The sequence below is a fragment of the Cyanistes caeruleus genome, chromosome 2 (genome assembly GCF_971803275.1).
Source record: "Cyanistes caeruleus chromosome 2, bCyaCae1.hap1.1, whole genome shotgun sequence".
NCBI classification, from domain to species: Eukaryota; Metazoa; Chordata; class Aves; order Passeriformes; family Paridae; genus Cyanistes; species Cyanistes caeruleus.
The window spans coordinates 4,070,940-4,092,413 of NC_141702.1; the positions used below are offsets into that span (position 1 = coordinate 4,070,940).

Below are 21,474 nucleotides of genomic sequence, written 5' to 3' on the forward strand. Positions count from 1 at the left end.
TTAAAAATTGTATGAAGAGAAGTGGAAATAGAAATGACTGTATTTCACTGAGAACAGAGCATAGGAAGTCAATAAAGACCTTAGGGAAGATGTCTTTTTTTATGTTAGGAGTGAAATAAATCACAGTGATTTACAGTTCCATTTATAGATTGTGGTGATAAAATTATTAACACTGCTGCTATAAGGCAAAAGTATTTAATAAATATTTCTTTTCTCAGTATGGGAAGGAACAGAATGGTAAATTATATCACAAGAGGAAGATGGACCAGCAGTCCATTTATTGCCAAATAATGTTAATAGAATGAAAACATTAAATATTCTTTCAGAGTACATTCTTAAAATCAGCAGGTCCAGTCTCATTCAAGAGCTTTAAAACTGCTGCTGGAATCAGATATCTTGTGTTTTTTTACATGAAACATGTTGAAATTTGTTCTGGTTCATCACAATCCATGCAGTATAATTTGCAAAACTCTATACAAAGGCTCAACACTAAAACATTTGCATATAGAAAAGTATGTCTAGGGAAAGAGACAATTTACACATGGAAGAGTTGGTGTTTGTGAGAGCAAACCTGTGGTTCCCAGTGGTTATAAGAAAGACAATGTGAGATTTATCTCTTTCTTCTATTAAGCATATTCTGTAAAAAGTTATGTAAAAAGCTGGGGAAAGCAATGAAATCTGGAAAGAAAATATTTAATGGGTGGTCCCTGTTCAAATACTGCTTTTTTAATAAGCCTAAGAAATGAGGACTAAGTTATAAGACTTTGTTATAAGCTCAAGAAATCAATGAAACAAGGAAAGCCCCTCCATGTGAGAATAAAAAAGGAAATCAGGATAAGCAGAATATGAGCAATGGTGAGCAATGATCAAAATAGTACTTAATCAGCTTTATATTAGAAGTTTTCTCTTTTTTTTTTTTCTTTTTTTGCCTAAATACTGCAATTAACCCAGATGTCTGATCTCCCTTCTTGCTAAGGATTGGTAGTGTTATCATGGAATCATGGAATGGTTTGGGTTGGAAGGGACCTTAAAGATCATCTGAACATCTTGCACCACCCCCTGCCACAGGCACAGACACTTTCCTCTATCCCACATTGCTCCCAGCCCCATCCAGCCTGGTCTTTAGCACTTTCTGAGTGGAGCAGCCACAGCTTGTCTGGGAAACCTATGTCAGGACCTCCCCACCCTCAGAGGGAAGAATTTGTGAGGCAGGAGAGCCCACTGGGTGGTAGGTAGAGAGACCACCCTTAAAAAGCTGCTTCCACCAGCAGCAAACTGGCCATGGAGAGCTGGTGCAGTTATCAGCTACTTCACACAAACCCAGCGTGGCAGACCCTTTGAAACAGGTGTGAAGGTTCCAGACTTTGGGAATTTCCCTACTCTCTCCTGGGAAACACTGGATTGCCCTAGGAAGGCATGTCCCATGTGCAGTGTGACAAAAGGAATGAGAGCCCACTCTGTCCACATCCATTATGAGGAAAGTGACAGCGTCCTTCACAGGAGAGGAAATATGGAAGGAGATATGGAATAAACCATCCTGAGGTGACAGACTGGGATTTCCAGCTCACCAGAACAAGGGAGGCATTTGACAGAACTGAAGAGCTTGAGTAAAAAACAAAAGGGTGGGAATGGTTTTTCATGCACTGTGCATTTCACCCACAGAATTCGTTGCTTCAAGAAGTTGTTGAGACCAAATATCACAAGGATTCCAAAGACCAGTTCTTTATTACTGGCAAATCTTATCCAGTTATACTAATAACTGTGTGTGTGATTCTCTGTGTAATAGTCAGTAGGAGGAAAATGTTGGCAAGGAGTGGAAACCTTATGCTTTGAGGTGAAGCTAACCTCTAATTAGGGATTAAAATTAGGTTTTTATGGGATGGGGAGATCAACCCACAGGCAGCTAAGAGGGGGATGCGTCTCACACTGTATTTGGAAGCATCTGGTTTTGAACAACAGCTGGAAGAGTTTGCAGGAATAAATCAACCACTGATCTAAACAAGTTGCCAGTTCTTATGTTCCAAAGCAGTTTTCCTCTCCCCTTTGCCAGTCACAAGTAGTTTGTAACCTAAAAAGTAACATAATACAAATTAAGTAGGAATATCCCTTTTCAACATTAAGTGACTTAGTCAGTTAGAACTGGGATTTTCCAAACACAGCTTCCTTCAGCTGTGGTTGGCGTGTCTGCCCAGGCTGACTGGCCTTGCTCAAGTTCAGGAATGCAGACTGTTGTAGAATCAAAAAATGGACTGGATTAACCAGGTCTGTAAAGTGTTGATAAATCCATACAGAGAAATAAAAAACAAGGTGGAAATTTCACAGAATGCAATAACATTTTAGACTTAATTTCGTAATTTTATTGCAAATCCCTTTGTTTACCTACTTCTTACCGTTCCTTTGACTGTGAGAGAATGACTGAGTGAATACATGATCATATTTTGTTCTTCTCTTATCTTCAGGTGGCAAACTCCTGTTTACTGGACCAGGACCTGTAGAACTGCATGCTCATTACATCCTGGTGTCTGATGGAGGAGAGCTCAGGGTGGGATCCTCTGAGGCCCCTTTCCATCACACAGCACACATCTATCTCTATGGAAGCCTCCATTCTCCACCTTTATTTCCATATGGAGTCAAATTCCTGGCAGTCAGGAATGGGACCCTTTCCATTCATGGTGAGTACATTTCTTTTGTTGTCAAAAGCAAAGGACAAATGAAAAACAGAAAAAAAAAACAAACAAAAAAAACCTCCAAAAAATGTTTTTAGAAGAAAAATAAGTTGTCAAAACTTTGGTCATGGTTCTCATAGAATGCACTGGGTTGAAAGAGACCGTAAAGGCCATCTAGTTCCAGCCCCCTGTCCATGGACAGTGACACCTTCCACTAGCCCAGGTTGCTCCAAGGCTCATCCAACCTGGCCTTGGGCACTCCCAGGGATCCAGGGGCAGCCACAGCTTCTCTGGGCACCCTGTGCCAGGGCCTCCCCACCCTCACAGCCAAGAATTCCTTCCCAATATCCCATCCATCCCTGTCCTCTGGCAGTGGGAAGCCATTCCTTGTGTCCTGTCCCTCCATCCCTTGTCCCCAGTCCCTCTCCAGCTCTCCTGGAGCCCCTTTAGGCCCTGCAAGGGGCTCTGAGCTCTCCCTGGATCCTTCTCTTCTCCAGGTGAGCACCCCCAGCTCTCCCAGCCTGGCTCCAGAGCAGAGGGGCTCCAGCCCCATCTTCATGGCCTCCTCTGGACCCATTCCAACAACTCCACAACATTCTCATCTTGTGGGATAGGAGAATTTAGATATGGAGCTTTTCTTGAATACTATGAAATATGGGTATAAAATGGCCATTTCTTGGTGCAGGAGTTTGGACTGTGGAATTTAAATCCAAACTCAGCATGATTAAAAACATTGGTGCAACGCACATTTCTCAAGTTCTTCTCTACTGGGCTGTTTTTAAAAGCTCTAAATCTCATAGAGGAGGAGAAAAAGGAAAAAAAAAGAGAAAAAACCCACCTGAATGTCTCATCTCCCTTCCTCCTATTTGTGTGTTGACAGCTTTCCTGTTGGAAGGCGTTCACACCCTCCAGCAGGTCTTGAACTTCCACCCCGTGCCCTACAGGAAATGTTGCTGTCTGAGCACAGGGACCTGTGGCTCTGGGTCAAAAATGATGTCAGGCACCGAGGGCACCATCTGAGCACAGGCAGGGAGTGAGCTGTGCCTCTGTGCCATCATCCTGCCAGCTCACAGGAGCTGAGCAAGGTCAGGAGAGGTCGGCTTTGGAGAGGAGTCAGTGAACAGAGGCTTTTCTGACTCAGGAGAGACGAGCAGGGACGGGGAAGGAGCTCCTGGCAGGGGCAGGAGAGGTGGGGCTGCACCTCAGCACCATGCCATGTGCTCTTGACCCCTTCATTGAGACACAGCAAGGCTCAATTATTTACTGCCTGTAAAAGGCTTCAATAATTTCAGTAAAATGGCTTTGCAGAGCGTTTCTAGCCCATTTCCTGGAGGATCTCTGTGAAGGAGGACTATTAGAGCATCTTGGCTGAATTGACTGTTACTGGCCATTGAGTTTCACACAGTTATCCCAGCCCTGAGCTCAGTAATTCCCCTTAGATTAAAGCTTGCCTTCCAGAAAGGCTTGGTCTTTGAGGATGTCAAGGGAGACAGAAACCAGCTTTTTCCTTAAAGGCTTTTTCCAGGGGATTAATTTGGTTAATAATCCTTTATTTTGTTGTTTTCTTTTTAAAGAAAAGTATTGAGATTTGAATTTGCCTCATAAAAGACTTTTCTGCTTCACTTTCTGAGTCTTCTGCCACTTTAAAGTGTCCTTCTATTCTTGTTTTGACCCCTGTAAGCCAGGATTTTTTCCTTAGATTGTCAGCATTTTACAGCATGAGCCTTCACTTTTCTGCACTTTTTATTTTCTATCAATGTAGGAAAAGCCAGTAGCAACTCCTGGCAGCTGTGCCCCCTGAGCTGCTTCTGCTTTCCATTCCAAGCCTACATCAACTCTGCCTTGGTGACTCCATCACCCACAAAATTGAAGACAAACAGGGCAGAGCACATTTTGCAGTCTGACCTTGACAATGTGAACACAGGCGTCCACATCAGTACCTTTGAGTCTTTTCTCAATGATAATTCATCCATTTTACTCAGTGCTATAGCTCTCAGTGAGTCTTCATTCCCTAGAAAGACAAGAGGATGAGGTCTACAATCCAAGTATTACCTGGATGGAGATACACAGAGTCAAAAGGGGCTTGACCCTTAGTGGAAAAAACTTATGGTTTCAATTTTTTATAAATTATTGGATTACTGGAAGGCTTGTGTCGGAAGGAATGTTAAAGACAATTTAGTCCACCCCCATTCCATGGGCATTCCACTCTCCCAGGTTGCTCAGGGTCTCATCCAAACTGTCCTTGGACAATTCCAGGGTGGGGAAGCTTCAACTTCTCTGGGCACCCTGTGCAGGGCCTCACAACCCTCACAGGGAAGAAATTCTTCCCAATATCCCATCTAACTCTGCCCTCTGTCAGTTTGAAACCATTTTCCTGGTCCTGTTCCTCCAGGCCCTTGTCCAAAGTCCCTCTTCAACTTTCCTGGAGCCTTTTTAGGCACTGGAAGGGGGTCTGAGGTCTCCCTGGATCCTTCAATTCTTCAGGCTGAACAACACCCACTTTTATTCTTTTATTATTATTCAAAACCAATTCTTACTCAAGAATTACCAATTTTTTATTCAACAGATCCAGAGTAGCTATGAAGTCACTTTTAAGCTCTGCAAACACGCAGCCCCAGTGCATGGCTGCAATTATTGTTCATTCAAACCATGTAATCCACAATTTAACGTCGAAGCAGTAGAAGCCTGCTAGAAAACATGACAGAAAGAAGTGGGGTCTTTTACTGGGTTCATATTGCTCACAGGGAAAAAAAGAATCTGCTGTTCTGTCTTCAATTTAGCATCAGTCTGGTCTGTGGTATAGAACAAATTGTGGAGCATGACAGCCCCTTTCATATATATATTTATATGTGTGAAGGAAGCTGACATGCTCTGCAATACACACTTGTGAGATACATTTATATACACGAGTATATATGTTATCTCAGATCAAAATCATTAAATAAGCAGGTTTCCAAATTCTTGGCTGTCTTGGCAAAGACAGGACCGAGCACATTTTAATTCCTTTTCTCTTTCGGGCTGGGAATGTTGGGGGGATGCTCTGCAGCTCTGGTTGAGTTGAGATTGTTTAGTAAGCGCTGTCAGCTCCTCACTTTGATATGTTAATATGACTAAGGGTTTCCCACAATTCCCTCATGAGTGGCAGTCCTTTGCTCCGGTAGTTGTAGCAGACTGGGAAATTTCAGCGTTGCCTTTGGCTTTAGCCAAGTCCCCTGCCAGTCAGAGCGTGCCACCCATAAACTGCCTGTCAATCACCCGTCACTTTGAGAGGGGCTTTCAGTCAGCCAGGGCAACTCCACTTTTTGACAATGTAATTATGGCCCTTGCATCTGCAGTAGGGGCCTGAGAGGGGCTGAGAGTTTTATTGATTGTTCAGAAGGGAAATTTATCACTGTCTCCAGCTCCATTCGCGCTCTATTCCCTGAGAAACTCTCTTGACAAGCTTCGGGAGAGAAGTTCAGCGTGGTGGCCTTGGCTGTTCTTGTGCCTTTGTCCTTCCCAGGGAAAGTGGAGAAAGCAGTTTTTGTTCTGGATGTTGAGTGGGGCAGGAACTGGTGCAGAGTGGGGATGCTGCATCAGAAGAAAGAACACCCAGCCTGTCCTTGTGACAGCTGATCTTATGGTCCTAACACTCTTATCACCAAATCCCAAAATGGTTTGGGTTGGAAGAGACCTTGAAAATCATCCAGTTCCACCCCTTGCCATGGGCAGGGACATCTTTCACTATCCCAGGTTTCTCTAAGCCCTGTCCAACCTGGCCTTGGACACTTCCAGGGATCCAGGGGCAGCCACAGCTTCTCTGGGCACCCTGTGCCAGGGCCTCCCTAACCACATAGGGAAGAGTTTCTTCCCCATATCCCATCTAAATCCACCCTCCTTCAGCTAAAGACTGTTTATTCTTGTTCTGTCCTTCCAAGCCCTTGTTTAAAGTCCCTCTCCAGCTCTCCTGGAGCCCCTATAGGCACTGGAAGGGTCTCTAAGTTCTCCCTAGAGCTTTCTCTTCTCAAGAACACCCCCAGCTCTCCCAGCCTGGCTCCAGAGCAGAGATGTTGCCACACACTGAAAAAATTTAAAGCTCTTTTCCATTTTCAACAGTCCTGAGTAACTGATCTCATTATTCCATTGTGTCCTCTTGAAACAAACTTTGTCTCTTCCCATAAAAGACCAGCAGTTGTGTCTGGCATTTATATAAAACTTTGTGTCAGCACTCTGGTGGGAAAGAACATGAGCTGTGAGCAACCTATTCTAGTGGAAGATGTCCCTCCCATGGCAGGGGGACGGTACTGAATGATTTTTAAGGTCTCTTCCAACACAAAACCTCCTGTGATTCTGTAATTCTGTGAGCCTGCCCCTGAATTTTGACTAATAATATATATCCCCTCAGTTGGATGAAAGATGTTACACTTGAGATTCAAAACAATCACCTTGTCCAAACTATGAAAGGTGTGTGGTGAATAAAAAACAATGTCCTGATAATTTTGGTTTATTAACTTATTTATTTATAACCAGGATAATTCAGAGATGTCAGCAGTCACTTCAATGCTCTAAAATCATGGCTAGTCCTGCTACAAAGAATGTCCCTGCATTTGCAATTACATTGAAAATTACATTTTAGAGGGAAATCTGCATGACTTCTATCCCAGATTTCTCTGCAGCCAAAGCAATCTGATACTTTTTCAGGGTTAGCTCAGGAAAAAAAAAAAAAAAAAGTATTTTTTATCAGTTGAACCAATTATTAATTTTAATTGCTTTTAATCAATAATAAAACACAAAATATTTGTGAGCTGTGCACTGTGCTCTACAGAGCCTGTGAATTCCTCCAGAGATCAAACATTTAATCAAACGCCTCTTGCTTTGCCTCCATTAGGCAGTGTTATGTATCTGTGCTGAGCTTGAGATTGAGATCATAGACAACATGAGAGAATTTGTTCTGCTTTACTCACATATTAAAAAGAAAAGCTTCCCAGGGGAAAAAAATAGGGAAAAAAAAAAATCTGTAGCAGAGGGATTCAAGATAGGGTGCAGAGATCTGTTAGAGAAAAGATGTTTTTTTACTCTACTGAAATGTATCTATTCAGTAAATGTTATTTTTCACTACCTGAAATTCCTGATTTCCTGAGCTTGCTTCCATAGGTTGGTTTTCCTTCGGTGCCAGCTATTCTGTGTGGGGGTTGCAGGAGTCTTTTTGCCTCCTGTGACAGTGTTTTTCCTTTCCAAGACCTTGACTTTAACATGATGCATTAAAGCAGATGGCTCTGGAACAGAAGGCTGAGCTGCCTTGAATCCCCTCGTGTTCACCAGGGGTAAGAAACTGCACTTAGGCACTTCCCATGGAGTAACTAATGTACAATGACTTGTGCCTTCACTTTCTTATTCACAAATATAAGATGACCATTAGATTTTAAAGACCTAGCAGATGGGGGACAAAAAAAAAGAGCTGGGTTCAGGGCAGGCTGCTGTGTCTTTCACAGTTTGCCCTTCTTTCTAACAGAAATGCATCTACTATCTTTGATTTAAGTTTAAATCAGTTGATTTGCTGGTGCTGATCTTAATAAGAAAAACATGCTGCAAAGGGGATAGAGCGATGGATGCTAATATACATTATATAATAAAGATAAATATAATATAGGTAGTAAAGATAATAATACAATATAATACAATATACACTATACACTAGAATAGAATAGAATAGAATAGAATAGAATAGAATAGAATAGAATAGAATAGAATAGAATATATAAATAGACCATAACTAATATATTATCTTATGATTCCTGACAGGGGGCAGGTCTGTGGGTTGTTACAAATGTGGAGGCATATTATATATTAAATAATTTCCTCCTTCAAGCTTTCAAATATAACGTCAAAATGCTACTTCCAATTCTGGTGCCAACCAAGCCCAGGTTGTTGGCTGGAGGAAGAGAACACCCAACAGCAAATTCAGGGTTAATTTAGACCCTAAACAGGAGAAAGGCTGAGAAGTTTGGGCCTCCCAGGAAGGTGGTGGAGGTGTTCAAGATACAACTGGACATGGCACTCAGTGCTCCTGTTTACTTGACAAGGCAGGGATTGGTCACAGGCTGGATTCAGCCTTGAAGGTCTTTTCCAACCTGAGTGATTCTGTGGTTCTGTGAAGTTTGGCAAACTGAGAGATCTGCACCCAGCCCTGGCTTCCCACAGAGCTGCAGGCCGAGCCAGGCAGGGACCCTCCCTTTGGGCTCACCCTCTCTTTTCCTCTCTTCCATCACATTTTGGGGATGCAGGAAGCTGATCTTAGCCTGGCAATGGTTGTGCTGCCCACATTCCCACTCCTGCAGGGAGGTGTTCCCTGTCTCGTTCCACAGCAGCACTGGAGATGAACTGGCAATGGCACAAAGTGTCACCAGCAGTCTGCAGCTCCCTGCAGGACCCCTGTCCTTGGCTGCCAGGGCTGCAGCTCTTTGCTCCTGGGCTCTGTCTAAAGGCCTTTTCCTCCCTGGCATCTCTGGTTGTGAGCTCGTCCCAGGTGTGGAGCGTGGATTTTGGTTTATGCAATGACATTACAGGAATTTCTTTCCCCTGGTTTTCGGGACTCATGTGACTTAGCAAAGTGACTCCAGGATCTCTGATTAAAGGGAAATCTGTGCTTTTAAGGGGCAGCATGCAGGGAAGGTACATTTTCTGCAATGTAAATTGTCAGAAATGGCCAATAATGAGAGTTTCTATAGATCTGTTTAATCACAAAGCCCGTCCCACCCTCAGTAAGATCCTAGAACCACAGGATGGTTTGTGTTGGAAGGGTCCTTAAACTCATTTCATTCCAAAACCCTGACATGGCAGAGACATTTTCCACCAGATCAGGTTGCTCCAAGCTCCATCCAACCTCACCTGGAACACTTCCAGGAAAAGACATGATAATCCTTGCTTTCTCCAGGGTGCTGTTGAGAGATACTGAGGCAGAAATTCTTCAAGTGAAAACTGCAGTTTCATGAATAGGAACTTTCAGCAGGACTAGGTTACTTTCAAGGATGTTTCCTATTGGAGAAAATGCAAATTATTCAGTTTGTCCTCTTGTCCAGATGAGGTCAGACTTTTTATTTTTGATCACTGAGAGAAGATTTGAGATCAGGTTGGACGGGGCTCTGAGCAACCTGATCCTGCTGGTGCTCCTGCTCCTTCAACAGGAGGAGGGAGCTGGAGTAGATCACTTTAGAGGTCCCCTCCAGCCCAAACCATTCTCTGATTCCAAACTAGGATTTGAGCCCACCTGAAATACCCAGTGTGGTCCTGCTGCAGCTTCTTGTCATGGAGCTGATAAACTCTTGGGTGTCCTAAGGGTTTAGTTATAAATCAGGAAGGACCTTCTGTTCCACCTCGGGGCGGGGATGAAGAGCTCAGTGCAGTGGCTGTGGCAGGAGGTGGCAGGAAAGCTGCTCTGCATCTCCCCAGGAGCTGCCCACACACAGCACTGAGTCCTGCAGGACTGCACGGGGGTGGGAAGGCAGCTCCCAGCTTCAGGCAGAGATATCCCTGTCTTTCTAAGATGTGCAGCTGGTAAAAAATCAACAACAAAAAACCCCTAACAAACTCCTCTCGCTGCAAAACAAGCTAAAACATGCAAATGCTTAGGGAATATACCTAGGACTGGAATTAACAGAGAGCAAAAATAGCTGGAATTGTTCAAGTCCAGAGGGTTGACAGCTCACAGTTCAAGCAAATGTTTTTTAACACATTTGAAAGCAGCTTTTAGTCTCCTTTTTTTATTCCCTACCCTTTATGGTCAGTGACTGGACTAGTCACTGCAAGATCTGAGATAACTGTGACATTTCCAAAAAAAAAAATTATAAAATCCAGGTTCATAAAATATTTTTCCTAGTCCTTAATTAAGGATCTGTCACTTGAAGATCCATTTGGCCACAGAGAGCTGTAGCAGAACATCTCTGTGCTATCCTGACTAAAGAGGATTTCTGGAAAAGATTTTCTCTTCCTTTTCACTTAAAGAATTTTATCCATTATTATTTTTATGGTTTGTTTTATTAACTGAAGCAACATCTTTGTCATGGATCTAAAAACATATTTTAAAAAACTCATGTTTTTCCTGAAGCACCAGTTTCCAATGGCTGTACTGCCAGTTATCACTTGGAAATTTGAAAATGTTAGGAATGGCCAAGCTAAATTTGATTAGAAAGTGCATTTTGGGCCAGGAAAAGGGAATAATAATAAGGGAGTATGACAAAGGAGAGGAAACTATATTCCTAAAATAGTCTGACACCTAAAATTCTGCAGGAAAGTGTGTTGTATTTTATTACCAGAGACAATCATAGAGTCACAGAATGGTTGGGGCTGGAAGAGACCTTAAGGGTCTTCCAGTTTCAACTCTCTACCATAGGTGGGAGGTTTTTCTATATTCTTTAAAAAAATAAAAACAGTTCTAATCCATTGAATTATATTATTATGTTATTAACTTTTCTTGAAAAGTTTTTGCAGGGAAGGGTATTCTGTTTTGTTTTGTTTTTCCTTTCTTTTTTTTTTTTTTTTTTTTTTTATTTGTAGGGTAGGAAAGCAGCTTTCTTTTCACTTTGTTCCTGGAAATTGAAAGCTCTTATTCCCATTTACACTAAAGATTTACAGTATAGCTACAACAGATTGACAGATTATCTGCAGTGTAATTTGTACATTCCCAGTAAGTAGATTTTGTGTCTGAGCCCTGCAGTTCTCATAAATTCCTTTTGTGGAATAAAGGGATCTCATTACCTCAACTTTAAAATGCCAATAAACAGTCAGAAGGGGTAAAAGAGCTTTACAGTTTGTCAACACCACAAACAACTGCGTGTTCACAAGTGAGTTAATTAATTTGTAGTAAATAGGAGCGAAGATGAGATTCAGCAGGGTCCTGGGTGTCAGAGAAGGGTTCAAAGCCTGCTGCCCCATGACAAATAAGGAAGTTTTTAAGAAACATTTGAACAGCTTTTGGGAGAAAGACACACAGACCCATGGCAGGCTTAGGACTGGAATCAATTCCCTTAAAACCCATTAAAAGAATCCTTTTGTACCAACAGTGCTGTGAGTAAACCCTGTTCTCCATCTCTTCCTGACTCTGGATGTGACTCACACTGCTTGCTGTCAGGCTTGGTTAGGAGGTTCCCAGGGTTTCTAAAGTTAGGTAACAACATCTACTCCAAAAAGTCTGGTTTTCAGGTCAGGGACATCTGTCTTGCATGAAAGGAACTTTTCATCTTGTCACATAAACTCTTAGACCCCCCTTAGATTTAAGGTGGAATTCATGTAACCAAATAGAAATGTATGAAAGGCAGAAGTTCCTTTCAGCAGGAAGAGAAGTGGGGAGGCTGTGATTGTTGAAGGCTGAAGACAGGCTGGAATTTAATGGATCAGTCTCAGTTAAAAGGAGAGTCATTTTCTGGAAAGTTGTTCCCTGGAGAGGGGGACTGGTAATAAAAATAACAGAGATATCAGTACCTCAAGGTGTCCTGGCAGAGAGCTGGGGGTGACTCAGGTGACACCTTCCACTATCCCAGGTTGCTTCAAGCCCTGTCCAACCTGTTCTTGGACACTTCCAGAGATGGGGCAGCCACAGCTTCTCTGGGCAACCTGTGCAGGGCCTCCCCACCCTCTGACTTGAGAATTTCTTCCTAACATCTAATCTAAACCACTCCTCTCATGGTTTAAAGCCATTTCTTTTAGTCCATCTGTAGCTGTTGGTATCCTAACACTGCTTTAGGACTGGGTGAAACCAGATAGATAAGTGAAATATCATCCCACATAGATTCATGAAATGTTTTGTGTTGGAAGCCATAAGAAATAAAATTTATGTTGTTTTTTCTCAAGAGTGGCATTGGACACATCAGAATTGTCTCAGTCTTAATAATTTTACTGAGTCCATACAAGACTGCAACTTCACATTAGGCTTCTAACAGAATGCATAACCAGAGTCCTGATGCCAAGATGTTAATGATTTTAAGATCTGTGATTAATTCATTTGGAATTAATTTTTAAGTCCCTTGCATTTCTAGACTGCACCATTTTGCTCTGCTCCATATTTAAGGGTGTTCTGTTAAGTCATTTAGAAAAGTGTTTTAATAAAGTGTTCAATTCTTGTATGGCCTGAAACAGCTTTTTTTGTCTGAAGGTTCTGTCCTGTACCTTGGACATGAAGTCACTTCTGCTTTAGTTTTCAAGATGTGGGTTTGTTGGTTTTTTTCCAACTCGTGGTTAGTTAATTATTAAAAATGAGTTCAATAATTGAGGAGTTATACAGATTCATCTATTTTTCAGCATTTGGAGTGTTTCTTCTCGCAGTACATTTTGGGGGAAGAAATAATTTAAATACACCACAGCTGTTGGTCTTTGAAACATTTTCCCCTCAAACAGGTAATTTATTTACCTGTTGCACAGCCCAAAACCAGGCATTGAAGGTTATTTTATGAACTTTGCATGTTTTATCCAAGCTAGAGTTTGTTTTCAAGAGGAATATATTAAAATTAGGGCAAAGAAGCTTCAGTTATGGTCCCTCATTGACACCAGAAAGGTGTCACTGACCATATCTTGTGTGTTATTTGTGCTGCTGGAAATAGAGAAGATTCTGACCTGGAGGTGTTGTATGTGGGAATATAAATGGAAAGAAAGGAAATGGATAAATGTGTTGCTTAGGGACATGGTTTGGTGGTAGACATGGAAGAGCTGAGTTAATGGTTGGACCTGATGTTTTCACAGGTCTTTTTTAAATTTTAATGATTTTATGATTCTAGGAAAGTGGAATCTACTAGACCTGTTTGGTTGGTTGGTTTGGTTTTCCCTAACAAAAATATACTGAATATATTGTAAAATGGAAGTAAATTTTGAACATGCAGAAAAATATCCCACCCCACCTAGATCAGGTGCAACAAACTGTGGAATGGGAGGCAGGTAGCTGAACACAGTAAGAGGTGAAAACAAGAAAAAGGAAATAAAGGAAATGAAGGAATGTTTGGATGCCTTGAATATATTCTTTTAGAAGAAAAAGCACACAAACAATTGAGAACATTTTCCTTAAAAAAATTTGAGTCAGAGCTTGAAAAAAGCCAGTAAAAAGCCTTTTTCTTTGGAGCATGTTTTGAATGCAGAATGGTGTTTCCCACTCCTTAGTGACAAGAGCTGCTGCCCAGCAGTGCTGCTGCAGAGTGTGTGTGACAGATGAACTCCACAGGGGTCACTTGTGTGTCTGGACACAGATGCACGAGAACACACATTAGCACAGGCACACAAATCAACACTGTAAACAAAATGTCCAGAGCTGGAGAGAGATTGTGCTGTGCTCCACATGCAGATGGCTGCTGGCAGTCGTTGGCTTTTATGTCAGTCCTAGAAATTCATGAGAATGGCTCAGTGGAAGAAGGTAAATGAGTAAAGATGAAGAGAGTGCTGCTGGTAAAAGGATGCACATAGGATGATATTAAGAGGGGTTTTTGAGTTGTGTGGAGGATGTGGTTTTTGATGTCTGTGCCTGTGAAGGGTGGAAGGTGGCTTTTGGCTGTGCCTGCATTAGAAAACAGTGTGGCCCTATAGAAGCAGAACTGTGGGGTGAGTGATGTATGTGCTGAGGATACAGGGTCCACATGTTCTGGGGGATACTACAGAGTCATTCCAGTCTGGACCCTTTAGCATCCACAGTGTCCTGTGTGTCCAACTGCATTTCAGCTTCTGCATTGGCTTCACAGAGTCCCAGCATGGGTCAGGCTGGAAGGAAGCACACCTAGTCCAACTTGTCTGCTCCATCAGGGCCATCCCAGAGCACAGGGATTGTGCCCAGACAGTTCTGGAATATCCCCAGTGAGGAGACTCCACTCCCTCTCTGGACAATCTGCTCAGGGCTCGGTCACTGCACTGGGAAGAAGTTGTGCCTCCTGTTCAGGTGGAACTTGCTGGGATCAATCCCTGCCCGTTCCTCTGGTGCCATTGCTGGATCCCCATGGAGCAGAGCCTGGGCCCTGCTCTGAGCCCTCCCTGCTCACAGGGACAGCCAGGGATGAGGTTCCCTCTCAGCTGGGGCTCCCCTCGAGGCTGAACAGCCCCAGCCCCCTCAGCCTTTCCTGGGCAGGGAGATGCTCCAGTCCCTCCATCATCTTTGTCACTTGGGGACCCATTCCAGGAGCTCCAGGTCTCTCCTGTCCTGAGGAGCCCAGAACTGGACACAACACTCCAGATGTGCCTCACAGGGCAGAGCTGAACAGGAGGAGATCTGTTGGATTCCTTACAAAACCATTTGTAACATGAACTGAAATACCTTAAATGAAGGATGTCTGGGAGATTGTCATAACTAGAAGTGGAAAAATTTCGAGTTTGATTTAAGAAAATATAATAATACAGAAGTATGTCAGGTTTAGATGCCCATCATTGACACACAGAGTGGGTACTCACATGTACTTCAAGATAAAAGAGTATAAAGATTTGATCTTTCTGTGATTCTGCTGTGAATTCATTGCCTTGGAGGTGCTACTTCTTATTTCCATCTTCATTAAGGAAATAGTTGGGTCACAAGAATATAAGTAATGAAGACACTGGAGTATAAGGAGTGAGAAAGTGAAACAGGATATGGACAGAGAAGTTTGCTTAATTTGAAAATGATTTATTGGGTGTAACCTCTACACTCAGTGATTTCTGCTATTATTACTGTCCTGCAGTGTGACCAGGGAGGACAGGAACTTGCTGTGGGCTAAAGGTAAATGATGATCTATTGCAAGGGAGGGAAGGAAAAGTATTCTAAAGGTGGGTGTGTGATGTACACACTCTCCATTGATGGCGTTCAGTGTTGGACCTCACTGGACCAATCTGTTCCAAAGCCTGAGAGGGATAAGGAAATGTCAAAAGTTAAAGCAAACTTTGTTAAGTGAAGAAAGGAGGGTTACAGGGCAAGATTTTTCATTGTTGGGGCTTGTTATACACAGGTTTCATAGAATTATGGAATTATTGGATGGTTTTTGTTGGAAGGAACCTTAAAAACCAGCTCATTTTGACCCCTGTGATTGACAGGGACACCTTCCCTGTCCAACCTGGCCTTGAACCAGGAGCATACTGCTACTCTTTGTTTGTTTGATTGTTTTAAGTTGACTGTCTTGCTTTTCAACTTTTTTTGCTTGTTCTTTTCAGGCTGGATGCCCAAAGTAGTTTTCACACACTTGAAATCATCAGCTAACGCTAGTGACACACGATTAGTGCTCCAGGAACCTGTTGATTGGCAACCTGGTGATGAAATCCTGGTGGGAAGTTCAGGTCTTGGAGATGCAGAGCAGCAGGAGGAAGTGGCTGTTATCCAGTCTGTGAACAGCATGGAGCTGCACCTTAGATCACCCCTCAGGTATCCTTTCGGGAGCCAAGGAGATCTTTATAGAGCAGAGAGCTAAACAAGGAGAAAATTTGATCAAAGTCAGGATTTGCTGTTCTCTGTGGGACATAATAACTATATAAATCCCTTTAACAGAGGTGGCCAGTGATATTTCTGTTCCTCACTCCCCCTAAAGGTAGTAGATGTTCAGTCCTGAATGCTTAAATTCTGTATCACGCCCTTGAACTCAGAAAACCTTTGAAGCAGAAAACACTGGTGGCCAGTAAAGTCCAGTGGAATCAGTAAAGGAATGACAAAGAAATTTCCTGCCTAGTCAATTTCTTGAGAAAGTGCATTTTTTTCCACAAGAAATGTATGATTTGTGTCAAAAAATATCCTCTCTTCTTGACTGATTTTCTTAAGTAATAACTCAAAGTGAATTTTTTCACTATGGAAATCTGCTTCCATATTTCCAGCGAGTGTTCATTTCACTGCCTTACACCCTCCTCATCTACTGTGCTTGGAGATCTTGAACTGTCTGAAAACAACTTCTTATCATCTCCAGTCTTATTATCTGTCTAGAGGCAACCTAATTCCAATGTCCAGGAAGTTTAAGGGTATTATTTCCAGAAATAATTTGGGCTTGAGAAAAAAGGTCCTGATGGTTCACCCAAACATGTTTTGGGAAGAGAATTCAAAAAAATTCAAAAGCTGAAATATATTGCTGTAAATATCATAGAATCATAGACCATCCTAATTTGGAAGGGACACACAAGGATCATTGAATCCAGTTCTTGGCCCTGCGTAGGGAAATTCCAAAATCTTCACCATGTGCCTGGAAGTGTTGTCTAAGTCTTCCTTTGAGCTCTGTCAGCCTTGGAGCTGTAACAACTTCCCTGGGGGGCCTGTTCTAGTGCCCAACCACTCTCTGGATGAAAATCCTTTTCTTAATAACACAACACAATATAATATTATGTACATAATCTAAGGAAGGTTTGAGCCCTTGTGAAACAAAAAGATGAAAGCAAACATCAGACAAGGAAAAGCCTATCTAGCACTGGATGTGCCACTGTCCCGTCTGAGAAAAAGACTAAAACCAGCTCTGAATTTGGGAGGTTATGGTCATAAACATAATAACAAGAAATCATAAATGTAATTCTCTCAGTCTGGCAGGTGTAGATGCTAATTTTTTTCTTTTGTTAGGTACCCCCACAGTGTTGGAGAGGGATGGGGCAATGGCCAAGGTCTGCCTCCAAGTGCTGTGGTGGCACTGATCAGCAGAAGGGTTGTTGTTCAAGGAAATGTCACACTGGAGAGGATGTCCCACCTCAGGCAATGTGCAAATGCAGGTGAGGAGGTGTCAACTCACAGAAATGTACTGAGGAGGAAAACTGCTCCGTTAAACTCCCATCGTGGCAGCATAGCTGTGTGTTGGAACTCCTTCTTCCCAGGATAACTTAGAGACATTCCAGTGCCAGGAAAGAGAGTTTGTCTTTCCAAACATTGTTTGACATTGAAGTGTGAAGTCTTGGGAGTTGAACTGCACTTCATTGTAATATCTCAGATGTATTATTTTCACACTGTTGTTTCAAGCCATCTTGGGAAAGACCCTTTAGTTTTGCCTGAGCCTAAGGGTGTAGAAAAGAAAGTATCTTCTGAAAACATGTTTCAGTGTACATAATATATTAAATTTTTAATTGTGTTTACTATTTAGTCACTTTAAGGAGAAGGAAAAACAAAACAGCTCAACGCTGTTTGTACGCTTTAGTGTAAAATATTGAGACATTGTTTAGTGTTTAGGGTTGCCAAGGAAAAAATAACAGGTGATGCATAGTGTATCACTGGTGAAAAAATGTTAAATACATCAGCTCTCCTTTAGTTTCACCCGTATGAAATGCCATGGAGTTTGACAGGTGGATTCCTGATTTACACCATCTCTTCAGGAAGCAGAATCAGACGCAGTGATTATAATGTGAGGAGAGTTAAGTTATCTGGCTACCCAGGTGTAAGGTTTCCTTTAAAAAAAAGTGCCTTGGGCTTTCAGACTGTGACACAAGACTTCATTTGATATCCAGCAGCCAACTGCTTATATTACTCATGGATTTATGGTCCATTTGGTGTGGAACTCATAAATACAGGCTCTGAAACGCACTAACCATTTGAGGTTTTTATTTGCGTTAAAGGATAGGAGGATTTCTCAGAGGAGTCACCAGAAGAGGAGTGAGCAGTGTTTTTTTTGTGGTTAATTTACCTTTTTTAAAAGAAAAATGAGCATTACTGGGCATCAGCAGGCAGTGCTGGAATTTGAGATCCCCTCTGCTCTTCCACTGAACAAGCCCAAGTAACACATTCATAGTCTGAATCTCTCACACCAGTGGAAAGGTCTTTCAGGAATTTTACCCAGCCCTATGATTTAATTTTTTGTCATAGCATGGAATCCAAGAATGGTTGGATTGGAAGGGAAGTTAAAGCTCATCTTATTCCACCCTCCTGCCCTGGGCAGGGATACCTTCCACTATCCCAAGCCCCATACAGCCTGGCCTTGGACACTTCCAGGGATCCAGGGGCAGCCACTGCTTCTCTGGGCACCCTGTGCCAGGGTGTCCCCACTTCCTCACAAGGAAGAATTTCTCTCTAATCTCTATTCTTGTCTCAAAACTGTGGGTAGTAACAGTTCCCCATCCATCTGCAGGGAGATTCAGGAGAGCAGAGTTTAAAAAAAACAACAAAATGCTTCTTTTCAGTTTAGTTCTGTACATTCATGCCCAATCTCCTTTTCCAGAACCTCACCTAAGTGAAATCAATTTCAAATCCCTCTTCCTCATGCATACAATTATACAATTACCTACAATTAACTCCAAGGAGCTGTCCAAGACATAAAACTACAGCTTCTTGCTTGTTTTGATACATTTCCCTCCAAAATGTCCAGACTTTTAGGGAGAGAACCATGACAGTATTTTGAGAGAGCATCAAAAATGTTTGCCTGCGTTGTCTTTGGCCCATGTTTCAGATCCTGGCTGGAGGTGGTATCTCTGGGTCAGTGGGGCTGATCTCCCTCTGCACACCCCACCCCATGGGGAGGGTGGCACTCACAGCTCTGGCTGGGTCCTGTCCTAGGTGGCTCTGGGTGTTTGTACAAGAGAAGTGAGAGGCAGCTGGGCTCTCGGGACCTGGGAGCCGTCGTGGTTGTGGAGGCCTTCCAGGGACAGGCGAGTCGGCTCCAGCTGGAGGGGGTCCAGTTCCGCCACGTGGGCCAAGCGTTCCGGCCCCACCGCAGCGCCCTGACTGTCACTGGCAACACCTGGATGGCAGGTGAGTGCCTGAACTCCAGACACCCACCTTCTCCTGCCCAAAGCTGGGCCAGGCACCCTCAGAATCTGCTAGGCTCTTGAGTCACTTGACAAAATGGATTACTAAATGTGGAAAATGTCATCTCTAGTCCATTTCCAAGTGACAGAGTGGTTTCACCTGCTTCACTTCCTTTGTATTTCTGCTTCCTCCTAAAATAATTTTTTTTTTTTTTATGCTACGCTTCTCTTTTGATGTAGAAGAGAGTATCTCTGGAAGTGAATGCACTCATATACTATGAGGGAGCCCAAAAATGGCTCAGGACTGGCTAGTTGCAGAGACCAACATTTAATTTTATCACCCAGAGGTTAAGGAACATATTAAGTTCTTCTGAATTTGTCACTGTTAAGTGCCAAATCAATCTCAGTGGAAGTAGCAGTGAGGTCTCCAAAGACTGGTGGTGGTAGAGGCAAGTTAGGTAGGCTCAGAAAGTGTTTCAAGGGTGTTGGACGGATTTTCCCTTCCAGATAAGCTATATTTGCACCTCTCACAGAATCATAGGATGGTTTGGTTTGGTTTGGTTTGGTTTGGTTTGGTTTGGTTTGGTTTGGTTTGGTTTGGTTTGGTTTGGTTTGGAAGAGAATCATCCAAAGATCATCAAGGTGCAACCCTTCTGCCATGGACAGGGACAATTATTTCCTGTGCCATCTTCATGACTGAGTGAGGGTCAGAACATCCTGGGGCAGATGGCAGCACTGTCCAGGATCTGGATGATGGGAAACTCACCATGCCTGCCTAGAGAAGGGGTACAAAATATCTGCCCTCAATCTGCAGAGTGATTTTTGCTCCCACCACTCACTTCTTTCCAGACTCTTACATCCATGGTTGCTGTGTTCTGGACTCCTTTGGCCAAGGCCTCCGTCTGACCGGGATCTCCAACCTCAGTGTGGACAGCAATGTTTTCTACAACATTTCAGGCCATGGGATTCTCCTGGGTAAGTGAAGCAGGCAAATGTCTACACTGCATGCAACAGCAGCTTGTGCTGCTTCCCATTTGCATGAAAATGCCTTTGAAGGAAAGAATGGCAGATCATTAACTGCACTCTGAGAACTTTAATCACATCTTCTGCAATTTCTGGTGTCAGTGGGTTTGGAATAAAGCTCCCACATTTCCACACACAGCTCCTAGCAGCTACTTCCATTTGACCAGCTCTCTTCCTTCAGGTCAGTCTTCACTTGATTGGGATCAATTATTTTTCCATGAAAAAGTAATAGATTTATTTTTAGGGGATTGATTCATCTGTCTTTGGAGAAGTGTCATTATGCAATATTTAAGACCAGAGCTCAGTGAAGCATTTAGGAGCATATTACCTTTAACTTCAGTCATTTGATGTTACAGATAATAGAATGAAAGCATATGTTAAAAGATAACCAGAGGATTTAGCACTTAAATAAATCAGAGCTTGGAGCATCAAAAATGTTAAACAACAAAATATTTCTCCTAACTAACCATCAGGAGACTGACTTGAAGCATCTTCTGCTGGGATCTCATGTTGCCTGAATACCTAAAGATATAGCTCGATTTTTGTTTTCCATAAGAGATGGGATAAAAATGACCAATTATGAGATAAACAGAAGGGAAAAAAAGAAAGCCTTCAGTTCTGATCCTGCAGTTCCCCACTGCTGGTGCTGTGTATAAACATAATGAGGAGTGATATATCATGATTTAAATGGGGAAGTTTATAAACGCAGTGTGATATACACACCTTGCTGATGAGGAGAGCTGGCTCAGAGAGATGCAGGACTGGCCCAAGCTGATGTGCAGAACCCTTGCAGCCATGGGGAAGCAGAGCAGGACCTCCAAGCTGCTGGCATTCCTTGGCTCACTCATGTTGGGATCTATGTCTGAATTAAAACTCTGAGCTGAGCTGAAGTTTCAGCCTGAATGCACCTTATCCTCAAGATGCTTTTAATGGCTTCACTGTCAGCAGCTCCAGAGGATCTGATGGATTCATTTATGTATAATTTTGTTACCTGTGAAGGAATATTTTTTGTAGCTGGCTCTTTGCAGCTCTGGAATTGGATTCTCTCAGTGATTTCACCTAAAATCCTTATTTTCAGAGGGTTTGAAAGGCCATCACAAAATGTCATTCTGGGCTTAAAATTATTGACACATGAGGTCTAAGTTTGAAAGCCAAAACCTCAAAATCCTGTACAGCTGTC

General features: G+C 42.7%; 1 protein-coding gene across 1 annotated transcript in view; it reads left to right on the top strand.

Moving 5' to 3' along the window:
* The window catches only part of PKHD1 (PKHD1 ciliary IPT domain containing fibrocystin/polyductin), a 235,370-nt gene that overhangs the window by 87,292 nt on the left and 126,604 nt on the right, over window positions 1-21,474 (top strand). The window contains exons 38-42 of the mRNA XM_023924235.2: window positions 2,460-2,672; window positions 15,789-15,996; window positions 17,167-17,312; window positions 19,081-19,275; window positions 20,121-20,246. Of these exons, the coding sequence (XP_023780003.2) occupies window positions 2,460-2,672; window positions 15,789-15,996; window positions 17,167-17,312; window positions 19,081-19,275; window positions 20,121-20,246 (888 nt within the window). The remainder of the gene's footprint in view (window positions 1-2,459; window positions 2,673-15,788; window positions 15,997-17,166; window positions 17,313-19,080; window positions 19,276-20,120; window positions 20,247-21,474) is intronic.